The sequence below is a fragment of the Rana temporaria genome, chromosome 3 (assembly GCF_905171775.1).
Source record: "Rana temporaria chromosome 3, aRanTem1.1, whole genome shotgun sequence".
NCBI lineage: Eukaryota > Metazoa > Chordata > Amphibia > Anura > Ranidae > Rana > Rana temporaria.
This window is the reverse complement of record NC_053491.1, coordinates 381,950,337-381,971,814: the sequence shown is the minus strand read 5'-3', so window position 1 is coordinate 381,971,814 and position 21,478 is coordinate 381,950,337. Positions and strand designations below refer to the sequence as shown.

Sequence of the window (21,478 nt, the reverse complement as noted above, 5' to 3'; positions counted from 1 at the left end):
TGTGCGGAACTGTATCGAACGCTTTTGCAAAATCCAAGTATATCACGTCCACGGCTCTGTCCAGGGTTTTACTTCTTCATAAAAGGAAATCAGGCATATCAAAGCGAGTTTTCTTCAAAGTGGAGTGAACAGCAGTCTTCTAGTGCATGCAATCAGGCCTTTCCATTAGGCCATATATAGAAATCGGTCAAGGGATTGCTGCATTATTATTCAGAAATCACATACAAGTGAATGGCATATCATACCAGTTTCCAATATTCAACAATTTCAGGCTGTTAAGCTTGTTCCCTTCAAAATGGAACACAATTATAATGCCAAGTAATCTCGCATCTCTTTTTATATCATCGCATTTTCACACACCAGGAATCAATTAGGTAATCATTGAACAATTGGGTCAGAAAAATACATTTGCATAACTTCATCCTATTCTTGGAGAGACAGCCTGACGAGGTGTAATCACTCTCCAAAATCACGTAGGAAGCACTCCAACATTATCCTATTATGAAAAAAATATGTTTGTGTGTTTTATTTTATCCTTGTCACCAATGGGGACATCCCATCAATTTTAAATATAAATATCCAAAATATGTACATCATTTTACCTAATAAAATAAATCCCCACTATATCACCAACAAGTGTCTCCTCTGAATCTACTCTTATACTATATACCTAGGGAAAAATAGAAAAAATATATTCTATAAAAATAAATGCAAATCAAAGTCAGTTCAAACCCCTCGGTTGTAGTGTATCCAAACAATTTATCCATTGAAGTTCAAATTTTCTGTTTGTTTTTTTTTTTTTTTTAATTCCTGATTATTTTATTTTTTTTCCCCTTGACTAATTATGGGAACCGTGTAAATTGCCATATACCAAAGTTGTGAAACAGTTTGGCACATTAAAACAAAATGTCTTGCAAGGGGCAATTTTGTTTATCCCTTATTGAGTATTTATGTCTAGCTATTCTCTGTCATATAAAATATTTAAGTTCAACAATCCCTTGACTTGAGATATAGATAGATATAATATTCATCTCAGAGAGATCTCTATATCTTCTAATTGTATTATATTCAACTTTTTAATTCATATCATGAATTTAAATCACTATGAATTTGTCGTCTGTTTATCGGCACTTTTATTTATTTTTTAACGCAAGAAAAATGTATCCCCTTTTTAGTGTATGTCTTCACACTGGTCCATTGTGCATCCGTTGTGGTTTTAAAAAATCTTTTTTGCTGCGTTTTTTTGGTCAGATAAAAAAAAACTGCACCAGAAACGCACCTCCCTGTTAGAATGCATTTAAAAACGCAGCAGGAACGCATCAATAACGCACCCGTGTAACTTTTTTTTTTTGTCAAATGACCAATGAAAAACGCACCATAAGCACAGTAAAATTGCGTGCGTTTTTTCTGAGCTATTATCTAGATTGGATTATAGTAATTGTAAATGGTTTGGTTTATTTGGATTATTTCATACCATCTTATTGTCTTCTTCGTCGTCTTCTTCGTCTTCTTCGTCTTCGTCCAAATGTGTCACAAGTAGTTTTACAGGGGCTGTAGGGAGCACAAATGTGCTAGCACTGTAATAGCAGTGATCTATAGCACTCTTATGTAATAAGTTTCCTGGCTGTGACTGCCCCCTGAAGCATGTCTCCAATAACTGTAGCATGTTTGCCATTTCTGACTACTTTAGTAATCTGAAGGGTTTTTGTAGCATTACTTATGCTAAATATTAACCTTTCATCATTGCATGCACCATTTTGTCACTAGACACTCGGTATCATTCAACCTCAAATAATTCACTGCAGGGGACAGTGCCAGAGAGGAGGTGAGTATTGCAACCTTGTGCTTTTTTGCAGACGTTGAACTATATTGTATATTTCTCTAAAGATTGTACAAGAGTGTATAAATATATTGAGGCAAATTGATAAAGTTTCTCTGGTAATTGAAGTAAATCATCTATCATTTTTACCATAATTTCCTGCTCTTGTCTTGAACACGTACATCAATGCTGGTTACTTTGCTGCTTTACAACACTTATATTATTTGGAGTATAGTACATTAAGGTAAATTATCACTATTGTATTAGACCCATTTTCTCATGACCATTATTTATGTTTACATTGGGAAAATGAAGATATGTGACAATGCATCCAATGAGACTAAGCGTTTTGGCTGTGGCTGCTTGACTATAGCATTTTTTTGAGACTTTAACATTCTTAGTCTATATCCCCCTATTGGTCTATGATGTTTTGGCAGAAATAGAATTATTACTTGGGCTAGCTTGTATTGAGCAGCAGAGTTTTTCGCTAAAACAAAACGTTTCTGTACTTCCCACAGGGTGGATTGCTCGGGAAGGAGAGTGGCCAGTTTGGATGTTGATGGCGTGATTAAAGTGTGGTCCATTGATGGCATCATGCAGACCAAGGCATCTGCCATCTCCAAGTCTGCTTTGCTGTCTCTGGAGTGGGCAACAAAGAGGGACAGACTGGTAAGTGCACAAGAGTTTAAAGGGGTTGTAAACCCTTGTGTTTTTTCACCTTAATGCATCCTATGCATTAAGGTGAAAAAACTTATATAACTGAGCAGCCCCTGTTCTACTCACCTGATCCTGTTCCTTACCCCACCGGAGATGCACTCTACCTCTCTGGCCAAATAAATGAAGCAGCCATTGGCTCCCGCTGCTGTCAATCAAATCAAGTGACACAAGGCCTAGTCAGGCATTCTGTATCTAATAGACGCAAATGCTGGACTCGGGAGCGTGGCCACACGATAACCCCCAGGGAGAGTGCTTCTCCTAAGGGGTTTACCGATGTAATAATTTATATATAAAATATATAAAAAGCTGAGCTGCAAATGCGGTTAACCTAAACCGTAAAAAATGTTGATAATAAATGTGAACCCAAAATATAACACAAGTAAGTAAATAACATAAGAGAGTGCTGAAAAAATCTAAAGGTATGAAACGGCCTCCTGCTTCTATTGACCATGCAAATAAGCTGGATGTGCAAATAGGTTGCAAGAAATGTTGATAATGAATGTGGACCAAAAATGAATCCACACAATTAAGTGAATAATATGAACAGTGCTGAAAAGTTCTGAAAGTAAGAAACAGCCTCCTGCTTCTGTAGACCATGCAGATATGCTGGATATACAAATATAAGGTCACAAGAAATAGAAGTCCTCCAGTGAACAAAGGATGGTGGCCATACACAATATAACACCCAGGAGATGTGACGTGATCACGCAGAAAGGAATCCTCCACCATCTCCTAATTGAGATTGTGACAGCATGTGGCTTGTAATCCCCGCCCGGGGTCTCTCACTACTGGATGTCAAACACTTTTTTTTTTCCTTTCAATGTCTCACAGATCCTCAGTATTTCTCCCAAGTTAGAGTCCCCATGTAGAGATAGGAAACACTGACATAGTGAAGTACTGTAAACTGAGCTTTAATAAATAAAAAAATTGCACTTCAAACATTTGTAGCAATTTGCGTGTAAAAATATCAAGCCGGCCGGCTTTAAAACTATTCCGCCCGTCCTTCCAGGATGATAGCATTCTATTGTTGGTGACGTCAGCACGCCTCTCCTCCCTACGCCGTTTCGTCAAATGGTGACATCTTCCAGGGGCACTTAGGGCATGTCCACTTGGTGCCCCTGGAAGATGTCACCATTTGACGAAACGGCCGTTTACACCTGTCTGTCCATAGGGAAGACTAAACCTTCAGATCAGGTCCACCTGAAAAGTGATTTTCACCTGACCCAATTAGAATGCCCGTGTGAAAGAAGCCTTAGTGTTTCAGTGCCTCAATTTGCTGTAGCAATAATGGAAATCCATATCTTAATGTAAAATTGTAGACTGTAGTGTTGGATTACTTGGCTTCAATATGAATTTCATGTGTTCGTGTTTTTATTTTTTATTTCATTTTTTTTCTCTTGTCCCTCTGCGCTGCAGCTCTTACTGGGCAGTGAGGTTGGTACTGTCCGCCTGTATGACACAGAAGCAAAGAAAAACTTGTGTGAGATTAATATTATTGATGATATGCCAAGGTTAGTGCTATTTGTATTATATCTTTTGTAACATAACAGTCTTTGCTCTATACTTTTGGGTCATTTGATACTGGAGGACAAAATTGTGATGTCTTTGCAAAAGCCCCTCCTTTCTTTCCCGACCCTCTGATACTCCCCTTACCAGTGTTTTTCCTGACACTTCTTCCACTGCCTTGGCCATGGAAGACACAAAGTGCTTCAAGTTATTATGGAACAAACGAGCAGCCCATTGACTGAGAGAATTACATCACTGATGTACATGGTGTTGTAGTGTTATTTGTAGAACACAGAACATTTGTGTATGTAAAGGTTGATGTAGTTTTATCAGAGTCCTTCCTAAACAGAAATGTTTAATATTTGCCTTCTCAGGATCCTATCTCTGGCGTGCAACCCCAGCGGGACTTCCTTTGTATGTTCTGCAGCAGCACCATGCTCACCCACTCAAATAGAACCATCAGTTCCTGGTTTAGGGGAGAATGGGACCAACCAAGTGCCAGGGAGATTGCTACTGTGGGACACAAAAACCATGAAACAACAAGTAAGTCTATCTTCCTGCTTTCACTTAGAACTGTTCAGAAAAGTGAGAGTGCAATTGAATTTGCAGAAATTTATATTTCTCGTCCAATAAGAGACACGGGAGGTATTACAATTGGGGTTATAACACGGTCTACAGGAAAATCTGACACTGGCAAACACTGCTAGTTTCCAATGAGGAAGAATAAATGTATTTTTCTGCAGCCCTGTTGAAGAACTTGTCTGAGAAATGTCTCAATCACCATCATAGAACTTCTGGTGCTGTTTCTGCTGCTCTGGACCAGAGGCATACATCAACCGTCATTAAAGCGGAGGTTCACCCCAAAACAATTATATACCGTTACATCCAGCATACTGCTGACATCTACAGTATGCTGGTATTTTTATTTTATTTTTTCGCGCTACATACCTTCTTTTAGTTCTTTTCACCCGGTTTCCGAGTTCACTCCCGCGGTGAGTAGGCGTTCCTATTAAGATGCGTAGATGATTGACGTGCGGGTAAGGCGCGTCACGCGTTCCGAAAATAGACGATCTGGGACTCGCCACTATACGGCGCCTGCACAGTCAGCTCTACACGGCAGGCGCCGTATAGCGCCGAGTCCTAGTTTGTCTATTTTCGGAACGCGTGACGTGCCTTACCCGCACATCAATCATCTACCCCTCTTCATAGGAACACCTACTCCCCGCGGGAGTGAGAACTCAGAGCCGGATGTAAAGAACTATAAGACAGTAAGTACAGCGGAAAAAAAATACCAGCATACTGTAGATGTCGGCAGTATGCTGGATCTAATGGTATATAGATGATTTTTTAGGGTAAACCTCCTCTTTAAGGAACCAGAAATCTTGCTGCAGGAAGAAGAGTAGAACAGATCCTGTCCTGGGTAGAGCTTCATGTTCATCTTTGTCAGATTATTAAAGGGACATATTTCTCAAGCATCAAAGAACTAGGGGAGAGCTGCTATTCTGATCGCTCCCGTCCTGCGAATGCCTTGTTTACAGTGTTGCCCTCTGGGCGGACGATTTGGTGTCCTTTCACATGGGCGGATCCCATGATGATCCGCCCCGTGAACATCTGCTTGCTCAGTGGGGATCGCTCCATTGATCCCCGCTGAGCCGGCAGATGACAGGGCGGTCCCTGCACACTGTGCAGGGACCGCCCTGTCAGATGGCTGCTCTCCCCTATGGGGGGATCGGATGAACACGAACCGTCTGTCCGTGTTCACCCGATCCGCTCTGCATGCGGATGGAAAAATAGGATTTTCCTCAGTCTGCAGAATCGGACCCTAGCGGGGACGGATGATATCGGGTGTCAGCGGATGTTCATCCGCTGACACCCGCTATCCCATAGGGATACATGCACGTCCCTTTTTCATCCGTACACGGATGGATGAAAAAGCGGACATATAGTCCACATGTCTAAACGGGCCTTCGAAGTATTTCCTTTCGTACTACCGGGCTGCAAAACAGTAACTTTCCAGTCTGTACGCTTTTTTGAATGCTAGAGGTTTTTTAGGGTTAAATTTAAATCTACAGTATGTTTGTTTTTATGCTATGTATGTGTTGGTTTTTATGAAGATAATGTCCATGTGATTGCTCTTTATGTAAGGGGGCCGCATCTGCATTTTATTTTATGATTTTTTTACTGTAAAATTATATCTTATTCTGATGTCACAAGATCAGTGGTGCCAGTCAGTATCCCTGACCACTGTAGTTCCCTCGCAGTATCCCTGACAACTGTAGCCCCCTTGCAGTGTCCCTTAATACCATTGCAGTAGTCATACAGTCCCTGATCACTGCCACACCAGTGAAGTGTTGCCCCTGCCTGCTGCCTGTACTTGCTGTGGCCTGTTTTTTTTTTTTTTTTTGTTTTGTTTTTTACCCCTGTTTCTGCCTGCTGTCTGGACCAATTCATTGCCTGTTTGCTGATCATGTTTGCCTGCGGCCTTAACTGACCAATCTGTGCATTCTGCTGACTACATTCCTGCAAGATGCAAGGCCAGTGAACATGGCATTCCTGGGGCAGCCAAGTACCAGTAGGCTCTGCTTGTTTGGCTTAAAGGATCTGGGAATGGTATAGGTGATGCTATATTCCCTAACCACTCGTGTAGAGGTGACCATTATGGTACATTGGTTTTGAGACAATTGGTTGATTTGTGTGATGCACAAGATACAATGTTTAGCATGTCGCACACATGTGGTATTGCCATACTCTTGCAGGAGAAGCAGAATGAGTAATGAGGTGTAATTTGAAGTATACCAGTCTTTGTGTGTGAGAAATTGCCAAAAAGAAAATGTTATTTTCTTTCTGCATTTTGAAAAAACTTGTGGCAAAAAAATGACTCGCCGTGCCTCTTAAAAATACCTTGGGGTGTTTGCTTTCCAAAATGGGGTCATTTTATGGGTGTTTCCACTGTCCTGTTGCTCCATGGCCTCCAAAAATATGATGGGTTGTGAGAAAATTAGAAGCATAATTTATGCCCCTGGAACTCTTGAATGTGCTTCCTTGGATTTTGGTCCCCTCTATGTGGCTAGGCTGTGAAAAAGTCACATGTGGTATCGTCATACTCTGAAGGAGAAGCAGAATTTGTTTTTGGATGTAATTCTAAGTATTAAAGTATTACTAAACCCAGGACCCTGCATATCTGGTCTCCCACAGTACACAAAACATGGAATTGCAATTATGTTGGTAAATATAAACTGCTAAATACCTTTTCTCATTAGCAGTTAGAGCAGTCTTGTGACTTCTGTCAGTGTCTGGTTAAAGCTTGTAAGAGGGGTTTTCATTCTCCTCTGACCCTCTGCCTGCACAGTGCTGATTGGCCCTGTGCTGATAACATACACTCTCTCCCAAGAAAAAAAATACACACCAAACTAAGCATGTGCAGCTTGTCCCCTATCTTGGAGGAGACAGGATTAAACAGCAATTTTAAACATTGCAGGAGGATTACCCCTTAGGATCTTTTGTGAGTATAACAAGCATGCTTTACTGCATATACAGACTGATTTTACTGTTGTGGGTTTAGTAACACTTTTAGATATGTGTTAGAAATTAAATCTATTTGACAACTTTATGTAAAAACAATTCCAAAAACTTGTGACAAAAATGGCATTTTCAAAAGACCCCACTATGCCTTTTCGAAAAAAAACTTTGCAGCGTTTGTGTACAAAATAGGGTAATTTAATGGGTTTTTCCACTGTTCTGGTGCTCTAGGGCCTCCAAAACTGTGATAGTAGGACAAGTTCATTGGGGTGTTTTAATGTCCACAGTAGTTATTGGGATGAAAAACGAAAGGTCCCTGTAACTCAGTTCTGCAGCAAGGCTGTAGAAAAATGTAGCAAGAAGTTGTCAATCCACGGCTGCCAAACTTTCTGATATTTGTGGATTCTATCGTGCAGGGTTGCCTCAATCTTGGCATGGACCATTGCCTGCCTGATCCTGTTTTAAGTCACTAGGATACAAAAGATTGAAGTTTTCCAAGACCTACCTATAACTGACATCTCAGGCCTCGCCAGAATATACAGCAGATTAGACCTAATTAGATGTATAGCCTCATACACACAACTTCTGCTATTGTTGTCTGTCTGATCTTTAGCATTGGTTCTGACCATGCATGTTTGGACTTTGGTCCGTTGGACTTGTGTACACACAATCGGATTATCCTTCATCGGACATTTGTTGTCAAAGTTTGAGAGCATGCACAGCGAACATTTGTTTGTTGAAAAACCAACAATTGTCCGATAAAACGGGTCCGTCGAACCGTTGTTAAAGTCCGATCGTGTGTTTGGGCCTTTAGAATGCAATTCACGGGTTAGTGAAAACCTGGTTTTATTGTGCCACAGTGCCAAATTTTACTAGGTGCAGATGCAAATCTCCGTTCCAGGTCCAGACACTAAGTATGTATTCCATTATCTCTCCAGCTTCAGTTCTCCCTGGAACCTTCACCTATCGCTGTGAACTGCACATCATTTAATCACAATGGCAACTTACTTGTGACCGGGGCTGCAGATGGCGTTATCAGATTGTTTGGTATGTTGTTAAAACAATTCTAAGCCTAAAGCTGGCCTCATACATTACAGTCTATTTGTAGTTTAGGGGCCTACCAGGGGGGAGGGGTGGTGAGGAGAGTCGCTGGCGTTAAATTACAGTAAAACCTTGGTTTGAGAGCGTTTTGCAAGACAAGCAAAATGTTTTAATAAATTTTGCCTTGATACCCATGTTTCCCCGAAAATAAGACCGGGTCTTATATTAATTCTGGCTACAAAAAACACACTAGGGCTTATTTTCAGGGGATGTCTTATTTATTTATGGTATGTACAAAAAAGGTTTCTCCCCCTGTCAGCTCTGGAGTCGGCATTGTGAAATTCTGTAATCCCAAAAATAAACCTTTGTTTAAAGACCTCATAAAATGATGTAATCCGTTCTGTAAAAAGATAATATGTGCAGTGTGTCTCCTTGTGTAACATTATTGTGGAAAATACCTTATTTACAGAGCCGCTTGCCGCTCACGTGACCCACTGGAGCTCTTCTTTCCTACTCCAAATACTGCAGAGGGAGGGGCCAGATCCCCAATGACGTCAGCCCCACTCTGAGTACTGCAGTGGGTAGGGGCTTAATAAAGTTTTATTGAAAAAAAAACAGCTGACATCAGCCGGGAGGAGAGAAGAGCTCCGGCGGGTCACGTGAGCACCCAGCAGTGCTGTAAATAAGGTATTTTCCACAATAAAGTTACAAAAGGGAGACACACTGCACATTATATAATCTTTTTACAGAACGGATTACATGTTTTTACAAGGACTTTAACTAGGGCTTATTTTTGGGGTAGGGCTTATATTGCAGCCATCCCAGAAACTCACGCTAGGTCTTATTTTCAGGGTAGGGCTTATTTTCGGAGAAACGGTATACAAGCGATGTCTTGATTTAAGAGTAGCATCATGTCACAACTGAGTATAAAAAAAGGAGAGGAGACTCTAGTGTTGCAATATGGTTACATTAAATGAACGTACAACATTTAGCAACTTATTGCTACACTTAGAGGTGCCTCTCTTCTCTTTTATACCCTGTAAAAAAAATGCTTTTATACAAGTGCTTTGGATTACAAGCATGTTTCTGGAACGAATTATGCTCGCAAACCAAGGTTTTACTGTATATCTTATACCCTTTATAATTATTATATATATTGTGTAAAGGCTGATCTCACCTTTTTGGAAACAAAAAGCAAAATAATTCCGCGCTGTCTAGGAAGGTGAGCAGCTACAAAACCAAAAGACAGGTGAAAAAAAAACATACAAAACATAAATGTAGCGCTAAGTTACAAACAATGATGAATGTACTGTGTAACTGGTACATATGATAAATCTGTGAATTAGTGTGATATAAAACGTCTTTATAAAGGTGTGATGATCCAAAGTAAATATTGAGTGGTTGTGCTCCAATACTTCAAAACGTGAAAAACCAAGAAAGGAAGAAGCCGTCACCAACTGAAGAGAGGCTTACCGGAGAGATTGAACCCTGAGAAACATGCGTTCGAGAGGGTCAATCAAGCATGATTTAGATATGATTGGACCAGTCGATGTTGCAGCTCACAAACAACCTCCAAAACTCCAAATGGTGTGCCCAAAAGTGGATGGTTGGATATATGTATCGAAGTGACCCAACAATGGTCAAAAAACAAAGCCAAATGAGGAGTATCCAGAGGAGAAAAAAGAAAAAAAGCACATAGCGTGATACTGTATTACGAATAAAATTTAATGCAGGTAGAAACACTTGCATTATTAGATGTAATATACGCTAATCAGATAAGTGGCAGCAGTGGGGTTTCCGACGTGCTTCCCAGCCTCGTGCATCGTCTGGACGATGCACAAAGCTGCGAAACGTGTCGAGTACCCCACTGCTGCCGCTTTTTATCTGGTCTAATCATATCTACATCATGCTTGATTGACCCTCTAGAAAGTATGTTCCTCAGGGTTCAATCTCTCCGGTAAGCCTCTCTTCAGTTGGTGACGGCTTCTTCCTTTCTTGGTTTTTCACGTTTTTGAAGTATTGGAGCACAACCACTCAATATTTACTTTGGATCATCACACCTTTATAAAGACTGTGTTTGCACGTTTTATATCACACGGATTCACAGATTTATCATATGTACCAGTTAGTACATGCATCATTGTTTGTAACTTAGCGCTACATTTATGTTTTGTATGATCTCACCTTTTGAACCATGTATCTAGGATGTATCTAGCTATGATTAAACACTAAGTATAGTGTGAAACGTGTCGGCTCTGCCGGTGTGCTGTGACATGTAGTGCTGTTTTTCTACTTGGATTTACAATAAAGGCAATTTTTATTCGGAGTGCGGCTGTCCAGAAGAATCTGTTCTTTTGTTTTGCAATCTCGTATGCATTGCCTGCACCCGTGGTTCTGGGAGAAGCAATTATTTTTAAGATTTCCACACCTGAGCGGCATCTTTCTCTTTGTCTTGGATGTAACATGGTCCTCCCCATGGCCAAATTAACACCGCTGCAGGGTTTTGCAGGCTCTTGTAAAAATAAACAAATGCACATTTTTTTTTCCCTGTTTTGTAACAGTGAACTTGCCTTCTTGGCCTTTAATGCCGCGTACACACCATCACTTTATGTGATGAAAAAAAATGACGTTTTTAAAAACGTCACTTTAATTGACCGTGTGTGGGGGAAAACGTCGTTTTATGTCTTCTAAAAAACGACCCAAAAAAATTGAAGCATGCTTCAATTTTATGTGTCGTTTTTCAAAACGTCAACTTTTACTTGACAGAAATTGACCGTGTGTAGTAAAAAACGTCGTTTAAAACAACGTTTTTTCACCCGCGCATGCCCAGAAGCTACTTATGAAGGGAGCTTCAATGGAAAAAGTGGTGAGAACGTAACCTCACTTTGCAAGAACATTGTGAGAAAAACGATGGTGTGTAGGCAACTTCGTCTTTGAAAATTGAAGTTTCAAAAACGTCATTTTTTACTTCACAGAAAGTGTCGTTTTTTTTCATCACATAAAGTGATGGTGTGTACGGGGCATAAGCCCTGAAGAAGGGCGAGTCCCTGGAACGCATTGACTGTTCTATGGTATTGTTTGTGAACAAATACTAATATTGAAAGATTTTGAACTCTGGTGCTCTCATTAGACCTTATAAGTGTGAATCATATAAAATGCCTGCAATATTTAAATAGCCAAAACAAACCCCTGCTAGCTGCCAAAAAAGGGTTAAAAGATACAGTGTGGCGGTGCTGCCCATTGATTTTAATATGCATGGGCGCTTTAGGAGCGGGGGGAGTTCACCGCTCCAAAGAAGCTGCTGGCAGGACTTTTTCTGACGCCCTGCCAGCGCACCGCTCCAGTGTGAATGGAGCCGCTATTTCAGGGCGCTTTGCAGGCGCTTTTTTTTTTGCGTTATAGCGCCTCAGTGTGAAAGGGGTCTAAAGCACAACTCAAGTTCAGACTTTTTCTTTAGTGTTGGACAGAGTGGGGGAGGATTTGAACTCTGTCAGGTGTTCATTTGCCATCTCTGACCATGTTGGAGCAAGTTCACCTCGTTGTTGGGACAGGACATGATGGGAAATGTCTTTTGTCTACAACAAAGAAAAAGATGCTTGAATATGTAAGTGCACCCACAACATGTATTGTCTTAGGTGGAGAGGGGTGGGTTTCATTTCTCTGCATCCTCATTGCATTGTGGGAGTTTTTTTGTTGTTCTGTAACTGGCCTGTGAGATTTCCATGAGGAGTACTCTTTATGTACTCCTATTTATCATTGTTTTTTTCTGGCGGATTCTCCATTGAAATCTCATATGCAAACATGGGGTGCATGGGGTAGCTCAACTTTCAAAGACGATGCCTATTACTGTAATGGGAGCCTATTAACACTGTTGCTCAGCGGTAAAACATTTTAAACACATGCACTGCAGTTGGAATGACATGATAAAGCGGTAATCCACAATGGTAACTCGCTTTCATGTGCTGCATCAGAAACAATTTTCACTGCATTCTGGTGTGTTTAATTCATGAAGTGTGCTGCCTTAAAGCCGACTTTGTGAAGTCTGAGGTCCAGGTTCCTTAACAGCTCCTTCTCTGGGTGCCAGCATCGACCGATCCCATCATTGCCTATAGATACTGAGAGACCCCTGGTGCTGAGCAGGTAATGGGGAGTGTCCACACCTTCTGTAAGCAGAAGAATCGTATAGACTTGGGACCAAAGTGTCACGTGAACTGTGGACATATTATTATTTATTTATTTATTTATTTTATGCTAGTGATTAGTGAGAGAAAAGGGTGTGGGGGCAGGGGCAACCCAGAATTCGGCTATAATGCAACTCTTGTAACACGCATTATAGCATTCGTTAACATGCTCTAGTTAATGCTTAACAATGCATTCAATATATTTGAATGAGCCCTAATAGTTCCGATGGACTTTTGTGTTGCAAACTGTGATTTGTCTTTCTTCCCATAGACATGCAGCAGCATCAGTGCGCCATGAGCTGGAAGGCGCATAAGGGGGAAGTTTATTCCGTTGACTTCAGCTATGATGAGAATGCTGTGTACAGCATTGGAGAAGACGGGAAGGTGAGCATTGAGCTGTATTGTGCATGATAATACAGCATGTGTGACCACATGCCTGTGCCTCCGTTTTATACCTATCACCCACCTGCCCTTTGCCTTCCAGTTCATCCAGTGGAATATTCACAAGAGTGGTCAGAAAGTTTCAGAATATTCACTGCCATCTGATGCCACCGGACCCTTTATGCTCTCCGGTTACAGCGGCTACAAGCAAGTCCAGTTCCCCAGGGGCAGGCTCTTTGCCTTTGACTCAGAAGGAAATTATATGCTCACCTGCTCGAGCAATGGAGGAGTTATCTATAAGGTGATTCCCTTTTATCATGTTATCTCTTTTGTGACGTATGTGCTTTTTATACGTCAATATTGTCACTCTCAAAATGTCTTCCTACAATGTTTAAAGCTGATATATATATATATATATATATATATATATATAATAAATATATATATATATAATAAATATATATAATAATATATAATAATATAATAAAAATATATAGCAAAATATAGGCATAATATATATATATATATATATATATATATATATATATATATATATATATATATATATATATATATATATATATATATATATATATATATATATATATATATATATATATATATATTATGCCTATATTTTGCTTTCCCCAATTTTCCCACCTCCTTCCTTTTGAACATATGAGTGGTTTTTAGTGTTGTGTGTTTTATTAACCACTTGAGGACAGAAGGTGTTTTTCAGATTCGGAATAGATTCGTAATAGAAAAAAGCATGACAGGTCCTCTTAAATATGAGATCTGGGGTCAAAAAGACCTCACATCTCATATTTAGACTTGCATGCAAGAAAAAAAAAAAAAGGAAAATTTGTAATTTTAAAAAAATTACAACAAAAAAATTGTCTCTTTAAGACGCTGGGCGGACCTGACGTTTTGACGTCGCTTCCGCCCAGCAAAACTATGAGGACGGGTGGGGGCCATCTTGCCCTCACACATCAGGCAGCAGCACCCGATCGCTACCGACGGCTCCGGTAAGCGGCGGAGGGCGCGGGAGAGCGGCGGGAGGGGGGGCCCTCTCCCGCCACCGATAACGGCGATCTCGCCGTGAAGACCACCGTTATCGTTTACAGGCCCGCCCACTGAAAAAATGGATACCTCGGTTGTGGTAGCAGCTGCTGCCGTTACCGAGATATCCATCTTTAAAAACAGGACGTGTGTATATATACAATGGGCGGGCGTTAAGTGGTTAAAAAAAAAAAGGAGCACATGGAAGGGCGACCAAAGAAAATTCCCAACCAACCAAATTATCCTGTCACACTGGACGTTAAAATAACGCTATAAAAACGGCAGTACCTTTGCAGCGAGTTTTTGCAAAAGCGTTTTTTACAGTTTTTCCGCGTAAGCGTTTATAGCTCGTCTTCTTCTTCTTCTTCTTTTTTTTTTTTTTTTTTTTTTATGGATCAAAAACGTCAAACACTGGTAAGCACTGTTTTTGAGCGTTTATCAGTGTTTTTTTGACAGAGTGTTTTTACAGTTGAAAAACTCTTCTTCGAATGCCCCTGCCCAAAACTGCTGATAACAGTCTTTGTGTGTATGGACACATAGAATAACATGATGGGGAGTTTATTGACTGTAGAAAAAAAGTCTGAAGCCAAAAACAGTTACTGTAAAAACGTTCAGTGTGCATGAGGCCTTAAAGGCAGAGGGGCACACTGGATACCCAGCATATAGCACAATGGCAGAAAAGGTGTCTGGTGCATCCCCTTACCAGTATTCCAACAGTACAAACAAATGGCCTCTGCCCACACCTATACCTTGCCTCTCCTCCACAGAGGACATCTAGGGATGTAAGCAGGGCACTGATTACAATTATGTGCCCACCAGTGCCAGCAATTTGTGCCCACCTTTGCCCACAAGGTGCCGGAAGGGGGGGACACAAATGAGCAGAAGTTCCACTTTTGGGTGGAACTCCGCTTTAACTTACCGACCATCCTGCAACTAACCAAATTATCCTAACAGTATGAGGTAAAAGTAGGGGTTTTGTTTTCACACATTTGCAAATGCATGCGTAAGCTGCCGCACCATGGCACCCTACTATTTACCGCAGTCTTAACTCTAAATTTTGAGAGCCTTTATAGTAGAAGCACATGCATTATAATGGATAGGCAGAGGGCACTACATACCTTTTTTTTAGCCGAAGCACATGCATTATAATGGATAGGCAGAGGGCACTACATACCTTTTTTAGCCTATGTGATGCCCATCTGCTTTTCTATGCAATTGCATGCTGATCCTAACTAGTGGGAGGAGCTAGCTAATTCTGGATGTCTGAAGGATGGATTTTTTTTAATGTTAAAAGGAGCTTTTCTGAAAATGTATTTTGTGAAATGACCGAATTTGTTTTCATGCTTGCAATTTGAAAATGTGTCCACTTTAAATCTGAGCAGGTTAATTTGGAAACTAATCATTGTAATTTAATTTTTCTTCCTTTGCAGCTTAACAGTGATGGTAGTACATTAGAGAATTGCCTGTCTCTGGGTGGACACAGGGCCCCGGTCGTCACGGTGGACTGGAGTACGGCGGTGGAATGCGGCACTTGCCTAACAGCCTCAATGGATGGGAAAATCAGACTGACCACTTTACTGGCCCAAAAATCCTAACTGCGTCTCAGGCCACTTTTGTATTTTATAACCGAGGAAAATTGTTGAATCTTTTCCGCCATCCTAGCTTAGGGAGCAGGAAGTTCAGACTTGTGGAAATCTCTCGACACCGTAAATGTAGCAGCACAGATCTGGCCATTGTACATTCCAGCATGGGTAGAAATTCAACAGTATTATTGGACTTTGTGATTCAAAGCTTCTGAAAGAAGAACTGTACTTGTTCCCTGTAGCAACCAATCGCCTTTTAATTCCACCCCTTTGCAATAGTAATATGGAAGGAACAATATGGTGGGTGCAAAGAACATGTGTGGTGTTTTTTTTTTTTTCAGGTCGCATCATTTAGGTAACCTTAGCAGGTTTCAGGCTACCAGTTCACACAGTGTCTTATTTATGAACAAAGGCTCCCCAAATCGGTGGCTCGTTGATTAGTGGATAGTTTCTAGGACCAATTATGGATATAGTATTTTAGCCTTGGGAGAAGGCTGAACTAGTTTAGCTCAGCAGTGGGTTTTCTCCTCCACCACCTCTGCAGCATTATGAAGAGTGGTCCTCTTTTACCCCGGCTTTGCTGAATTTATTTCCACTGTGGGAGGCGTGTGTATTCTGCTGCAGAGGCAGGAATCTTTCTGTAAATGCTCTGTAAGACAGCGTGTTGATTATTCAGGTCAGAACAGTTTGCCTAGTACTGAAATTACTGTTGGAGATTTTTTATTTTTTTTGTTAAGTTTTGTTTTTTTAAAGTGGAGGTGTATATGAAGAAACATCCCTTTACTGGGATATGAGTATTGAAGAGCCAACAAATATGACGGGTGCAATAGTCTGCATCACTAATGTAAATACAGGACTTCTAATTCCTGCCCAGCTCTGCTCCAGGGCTTTCAGCAATCAGCAGGGGCCCTTGCCACCAGTTCTGCCACAGCGTCTCTAAAGGCACTTTAATATCATAAGGACTTAGCAGGGGATATATGGTCATCATTTGAGCAAGACAAGCCTTGAAAACCTGATCAGATTTTCCAACAGGAGTTGTGTGGTGACAGGCTGTTGGCAGAATATCCGGCCGTTTTGTATGCTCCGTCTGACAATTGTCGGATTTTTCGTGGACAAAATGTTGGCTGGCAGGCTTTAAAATTGTCTGCGAACCATGGTCTGTTGTCGGATTTTCCATGTGTGTGTGTGTGTGTGTGTGTGTACCCAAACCTGTCAGACAAAAGTACAAAGTACAAACGCACATGCTTGGAAGCAATGCTCACCAAACATAACATTAGCAAAAGGTGCCCAAAGGTTGCTAAAGAGCTGAAAAAACATGGTTTTGTGTTTGTTGGCCAACAATTGTGTGCCGTTTGTATGCAAGACAAGTTCACGGCCATGCCCTTTGGACAAAAGTCCTACACTTTTGTTCGGAAAATCCGATTGTGTGTACGAGGCTTTAGACTATTGTGCAATGACCAGTAGTGGCCAACCAGAATCGCCCTTTCGCTCCTCTAACATCAGTTGTAATGCTGAAGTTTCTTGCACTGTCTGTGTTTGGAAGATAAGTGCTCCTAAAAAAAAAAAAAAAAGCCTCTGCTGCAAAATATATGTGGGGGTACCATTGCTAAATTGTTTTAGAAAATGCTACCTACCTGACCCTCTTTGGGTACAGAACCGGGTCACTGGTCCAAAACAAGTATGATCAAAATCGGAGTGAGGTCACAATAACTGATCTGTATGAAAGTCAGTTTGACACGCAGGCATCCATCATATTTTTTCAGTTCCTTGTTACCCCAGTTGTGTAGGTATCTAAATGTGACTGGCAAGTGAGTACCACAGATAGACCCAATGCCCTCAGTATTAAAGAGGAGCTTCAGTCTCCCAATCAATATTGGTTATTTTTAATCCTATCCTTATGGTGCTAACATTAGTAAATTGATAGGAAAGTACCGTATTTATCGGGGTATTGCGCGCTCCGGCGTATAGCGCACACCCCTAAAGTGGACCCAACATTCCTGTAAAAAAAGACTTTAGTACTTAGTTTTGGTGTCTTGCTCGGCGGCCTCGTCGGGTCCGTCTGCGGCTTCGGATGTCCTCTTCGTCGCGTACGGCGTCCTTCTGCGGCGTCCTCCCTGCTCGATCCCCGCTTTCCCGTGCCGAGATTGAATACTGCGCCGGCATATACCGAGCGCAGTACACTCGTGTATAGTCGGGCAGGCTTGGCTACTCTCGCGCTCACGTCCTGTACGTCCAGGACGTGACTGCGAGAGGAGCCGAGCCTGCCGGACTATACACGAGTGTACTGCGCTCCTCGGTATATGCCGGCGCAGTATTCAAACTCGGCGCAGGTATCGGCGTATATCGCGCACCCACGATTTTGCCCTGATTTTTCAGGACAAAAAAGTGCGCTGTATACGCCGATAAATACGGTATATCATATTTTCTTATTTTAAATATTTTTTATTTTAATTTTTTTTACATTTCTTTGGTTACTTTCAGGTTTCTTGCCTAGGCAAACTTTGTCAAAAATCCCAGGAGTCTTCAGAAGGGGTGAGAGGAGGATGGCTTTTCTCAGCGAAGCACACTGTGCTACATGCATACTTGAGCTAAGGGCAGATATATGCTACATGACTCACCTGCCCTTACTCAAGATGGCCACAGTCAGAAATGCTAAAGGGGGGGATTTCAATGTGATTTTTTTTCAACAAAATTAAGCATAGAGACATGGATGGGGGAGTTTTCTTTAAATATAAAATGGATTAAATGGCATTTTTTGGTTGTGCTCGAATGCAGTGAAGATCCAGTCGGTCGCAGTCCTGGTCAGATGCGCTTCCTCAGTATGACACTCGTGCAGAGGGGTGTGGCTGTTACTCAATTCTGCCAATATAGAGCACTCAATTCTGCCAATATAGAGCACTGTAGGAGGACAGGAAAGCAGAATTTTCTCAGAGAGTAAGGATATTTGGGCCAAGTGGCCCCTTTTTCATAACTAAATTATTCTGATGCTGTATCATACTCTTGTAGCATCAATTACAGCATGCAGTGCAAAGACTTTGTCTGCTGCTGGGGAAAAAGAAATCTAGTGCTTTTCAGCAATTTATGAATTTGTAACAATGAATTCAAGGCTTCCTCTGACTGGCCGAGGAGTGATGAGTGGATGGTGACAGGATTTTCATCTCAACCAATCAGAAGAAGCCTTGTATTCATTCATAAAAATACAAGGTTTTCTATGAATGGCTGAGAAGTAGACCAACTGAATTATGTTCTGGCAGCAGATGACAGAACACAGCACTGCATACTGTATGTGGTGGATGCTACAACATTATGATACAGTGCTGACAGCGACTGCATCACTTAGATGTGGAAATAGTTAATTTGGGCCAGATTGGCACAAACAAATGTATTTAAAGTGGTTGTAATGTTTTTTTTTTTATTGTTTAAACAAAAATAACAATAATATACCGTATTTTCCGGCGTATAAGACAACTTTTTACACCGGAATTTCACAGCCAAAATCCGGGGGTCGTCTTATACGCCGGGTATAGCAGCTGCTCGATCGATATCAGCTGCCGAGTGCTCTGTACGGCTGCATGTATACTGTATATGCGCCGCTTAGCCAATCCCGATGCACTGTGTTGACGACAGAGCATGCTAAGCCTGCTCGGATTGGAGTAACGACCTCTGCCAATCCGAGCAGGCTACATTCATGTAGCCTGCTCGGATTGGCAGAGGTTGTTATCCAATCCGAGCAGGCTTAGCATGCTCTGTCATCAACACAGTGCATCGGGATTGGCTGAGCGCGCATATACAGAATACATGCAGCCGTACAGAGCACCCGGCAGCTGATATCGATCGAGCATAGGGATTGGCTGAGCGCGGCGCGCATTTTACAAACTACATACAGCTGCGGCTTCTTCATTACTTCCACACAAGGGGGTCATCTAATACGGTGAGTAGACTACAAAACCACCGTTTTTAGCAGCATGTTAGGGGGTTGTCTTATATGCCGAGTCATCTTATACGCCGGCAAATACGGTACTTGCCTGCTCCATGGTTTTGTACAGAGTAGCCCCGATCCTCCTCTTCTGCTAGTATGCACCTTCATGGAAAGCGGCTTTTCCTGGGGTCACGAGTCCCACTGCTGCGGTGCATAATAGCTCATTATGCCTTTTGCCTTACATGGGGGGGTTCAGGGCACACAACCGGTTTAAGGCTTTAGAACCACTTTAAGTAAAGTGCTTGTAAAAGGTGGTGTTCTTAGGTGGGTTTTGCCTTTACGGACTGTTATGTAACCATTTTCTATGATTAGGTAGGTAATGGAAATGAAAGGGGGTTTTCCATTTAAAGGGGTTGTAAAGTTAAGTTTTTTCACCTTAATGCATTCTATGCATCCGAGAGGCGTGGCCGAGCGCTGCAGCGAGTGGCTTTGGCCGCTCACTGTATCACTAGAGCGCGACCACAAGGAGTCCACACAATGCGAGGGAGCTCCCATGAATGGGTGGAGTTCTTGCAGGGAGGACCAGAGACAGCCGCCAAGGGACCCCAGAAGACGTGGATCGGGCCACTGTGTGCAAAACGAGCTGCACAGTGGAGGTGAATATAACATGTTTGTTATTTTTATTTTTTTATTTATTTGCAACCCCTTTAAAGTTCGACTTTGACCCCTCCATACAGCAATACGGGCTACTGTCTCTGCACCATCTGCTAAATTGAACTGATATTACTGACTGTAGACATTCCATCAGCTGTACTGAATGAAGAAGTGTAGAGCCATGATGATATGCAAATTTTTCAACAAGTATCCGCCATTAAATAATCTTTTACAAAAATGTACAGTATGTGACTCCTCTAGTTAAAGCGGAGGTTCACCCTAAAAAACATCTATGTACCATCCCATCCAGCATACTTGCGTCCGCTATAGTATGTTTTTTTTGTGCTGTATTTAACGTTTAATCGTGCAGTTTCGTTTCAGACTCCCGCGGGGAGTAGGCGTTCCTATGAAAAGGGGAACATGATTGACGTCCGGCTATGGCGCGTCACGCGTTCCGAAAATAGCCAGAGTAGGACTCTGCTCTTCACGGCGCCTGCGCACAGACTAGGAGCTGACTGTGCAGGCGCCGTATATATCAGAGTCCTATTTCGGCTATTTTCGGAACGCGTGACGCGCCATAGCCGGACGTCAATCATGTTCCGCTTTTCATAGGAACGCCTATTTCCCCGCCGGAGTCTGAAACGAAACTGAGCGATTAAACGGTAAATACAGCGGCGAAAGAAAAAAAAAAAACATGCTATAGCTGACGCAAGTATGCTGGATGGGATGGTACATAAAAAAAAATAAAAAATAAAGTTTTAGGGTGAACCTCCGCTTTTAAAGGGATCAGAAGACTAATAGTAGCCAGTAAACATCACTGTAGCTATTTGCTAGAAGTACTACCTGCAGCACTGGGGAAAGTTTCCACCTACATCCCTGGGTGGGGAGGAGGGCTGATGATGAGCATTCTTGACCATCCAAAAAAACTCATAAAGTAGAACTACAGTCCAAGTTTTTTTTTGTTTTCCCATTTAACAAAGAATGGTGAAAGTCCTGTCGGATTTTATTTTGCTGATTGTTTTCCAGTAAGGGACTTTCACTCCCTGCACTCAAGTCCCAACATGAAGTAAATCTCCATCTTGGCTTTTGATTTGCTTGA

General features: G+C 41.7%; 1 protein-coding gene across 2 annotated transcripts in view; it reads left to right on the top strand.

The window, feature by feature from the left end:
• Nucleotides 1-16,512, top strand: part of WDR91 (WD repeat domain 91) — a 51,817-nt gene extending 35,305 nt beyond the window's left edge. For both annotated transcript variants that reach the window (XM_040345665.1, XM_040345666.1), the window contains exons 10-16: nucleotides 2,338-2,488; nucleotides 3,953-4,047; nucleotides 4,417-4,585; nucleotides 8,500-8,608; nucleotides 13,055-13,167; nucleotides 13,268-13,465; nucleotides 15,654-16,512. In XM_040345665.1, the coding sequence (XP_040201599.1) occupies nucleotides 2,338-2,488; nucleotides 3,953-4,047; nucleotides 4,417-4,585; nucleotides 8,500-8,608; nucleotides 13,055-13,167; nucleotides 13,268-13,465; nucleotides 15,654-15,818 (1,000 nt within the window). In that variant the 3' untranslated portion in view covers nucleotides 15,819-16,512. The remainder of the gene's footprint in view (nucleotides 1-2,337; nucleotides 2,489-3,952; nucleotides 4,048-4,416; nucleotides 4,586-8,499; nucleotides 8,609-13,054; nucleotides 13,168-13,267; nucleotides 13,466-15,653) is intronic.
• Nucleotides 16,513-21,478: the final 4,966 nt, after the last annotated feature.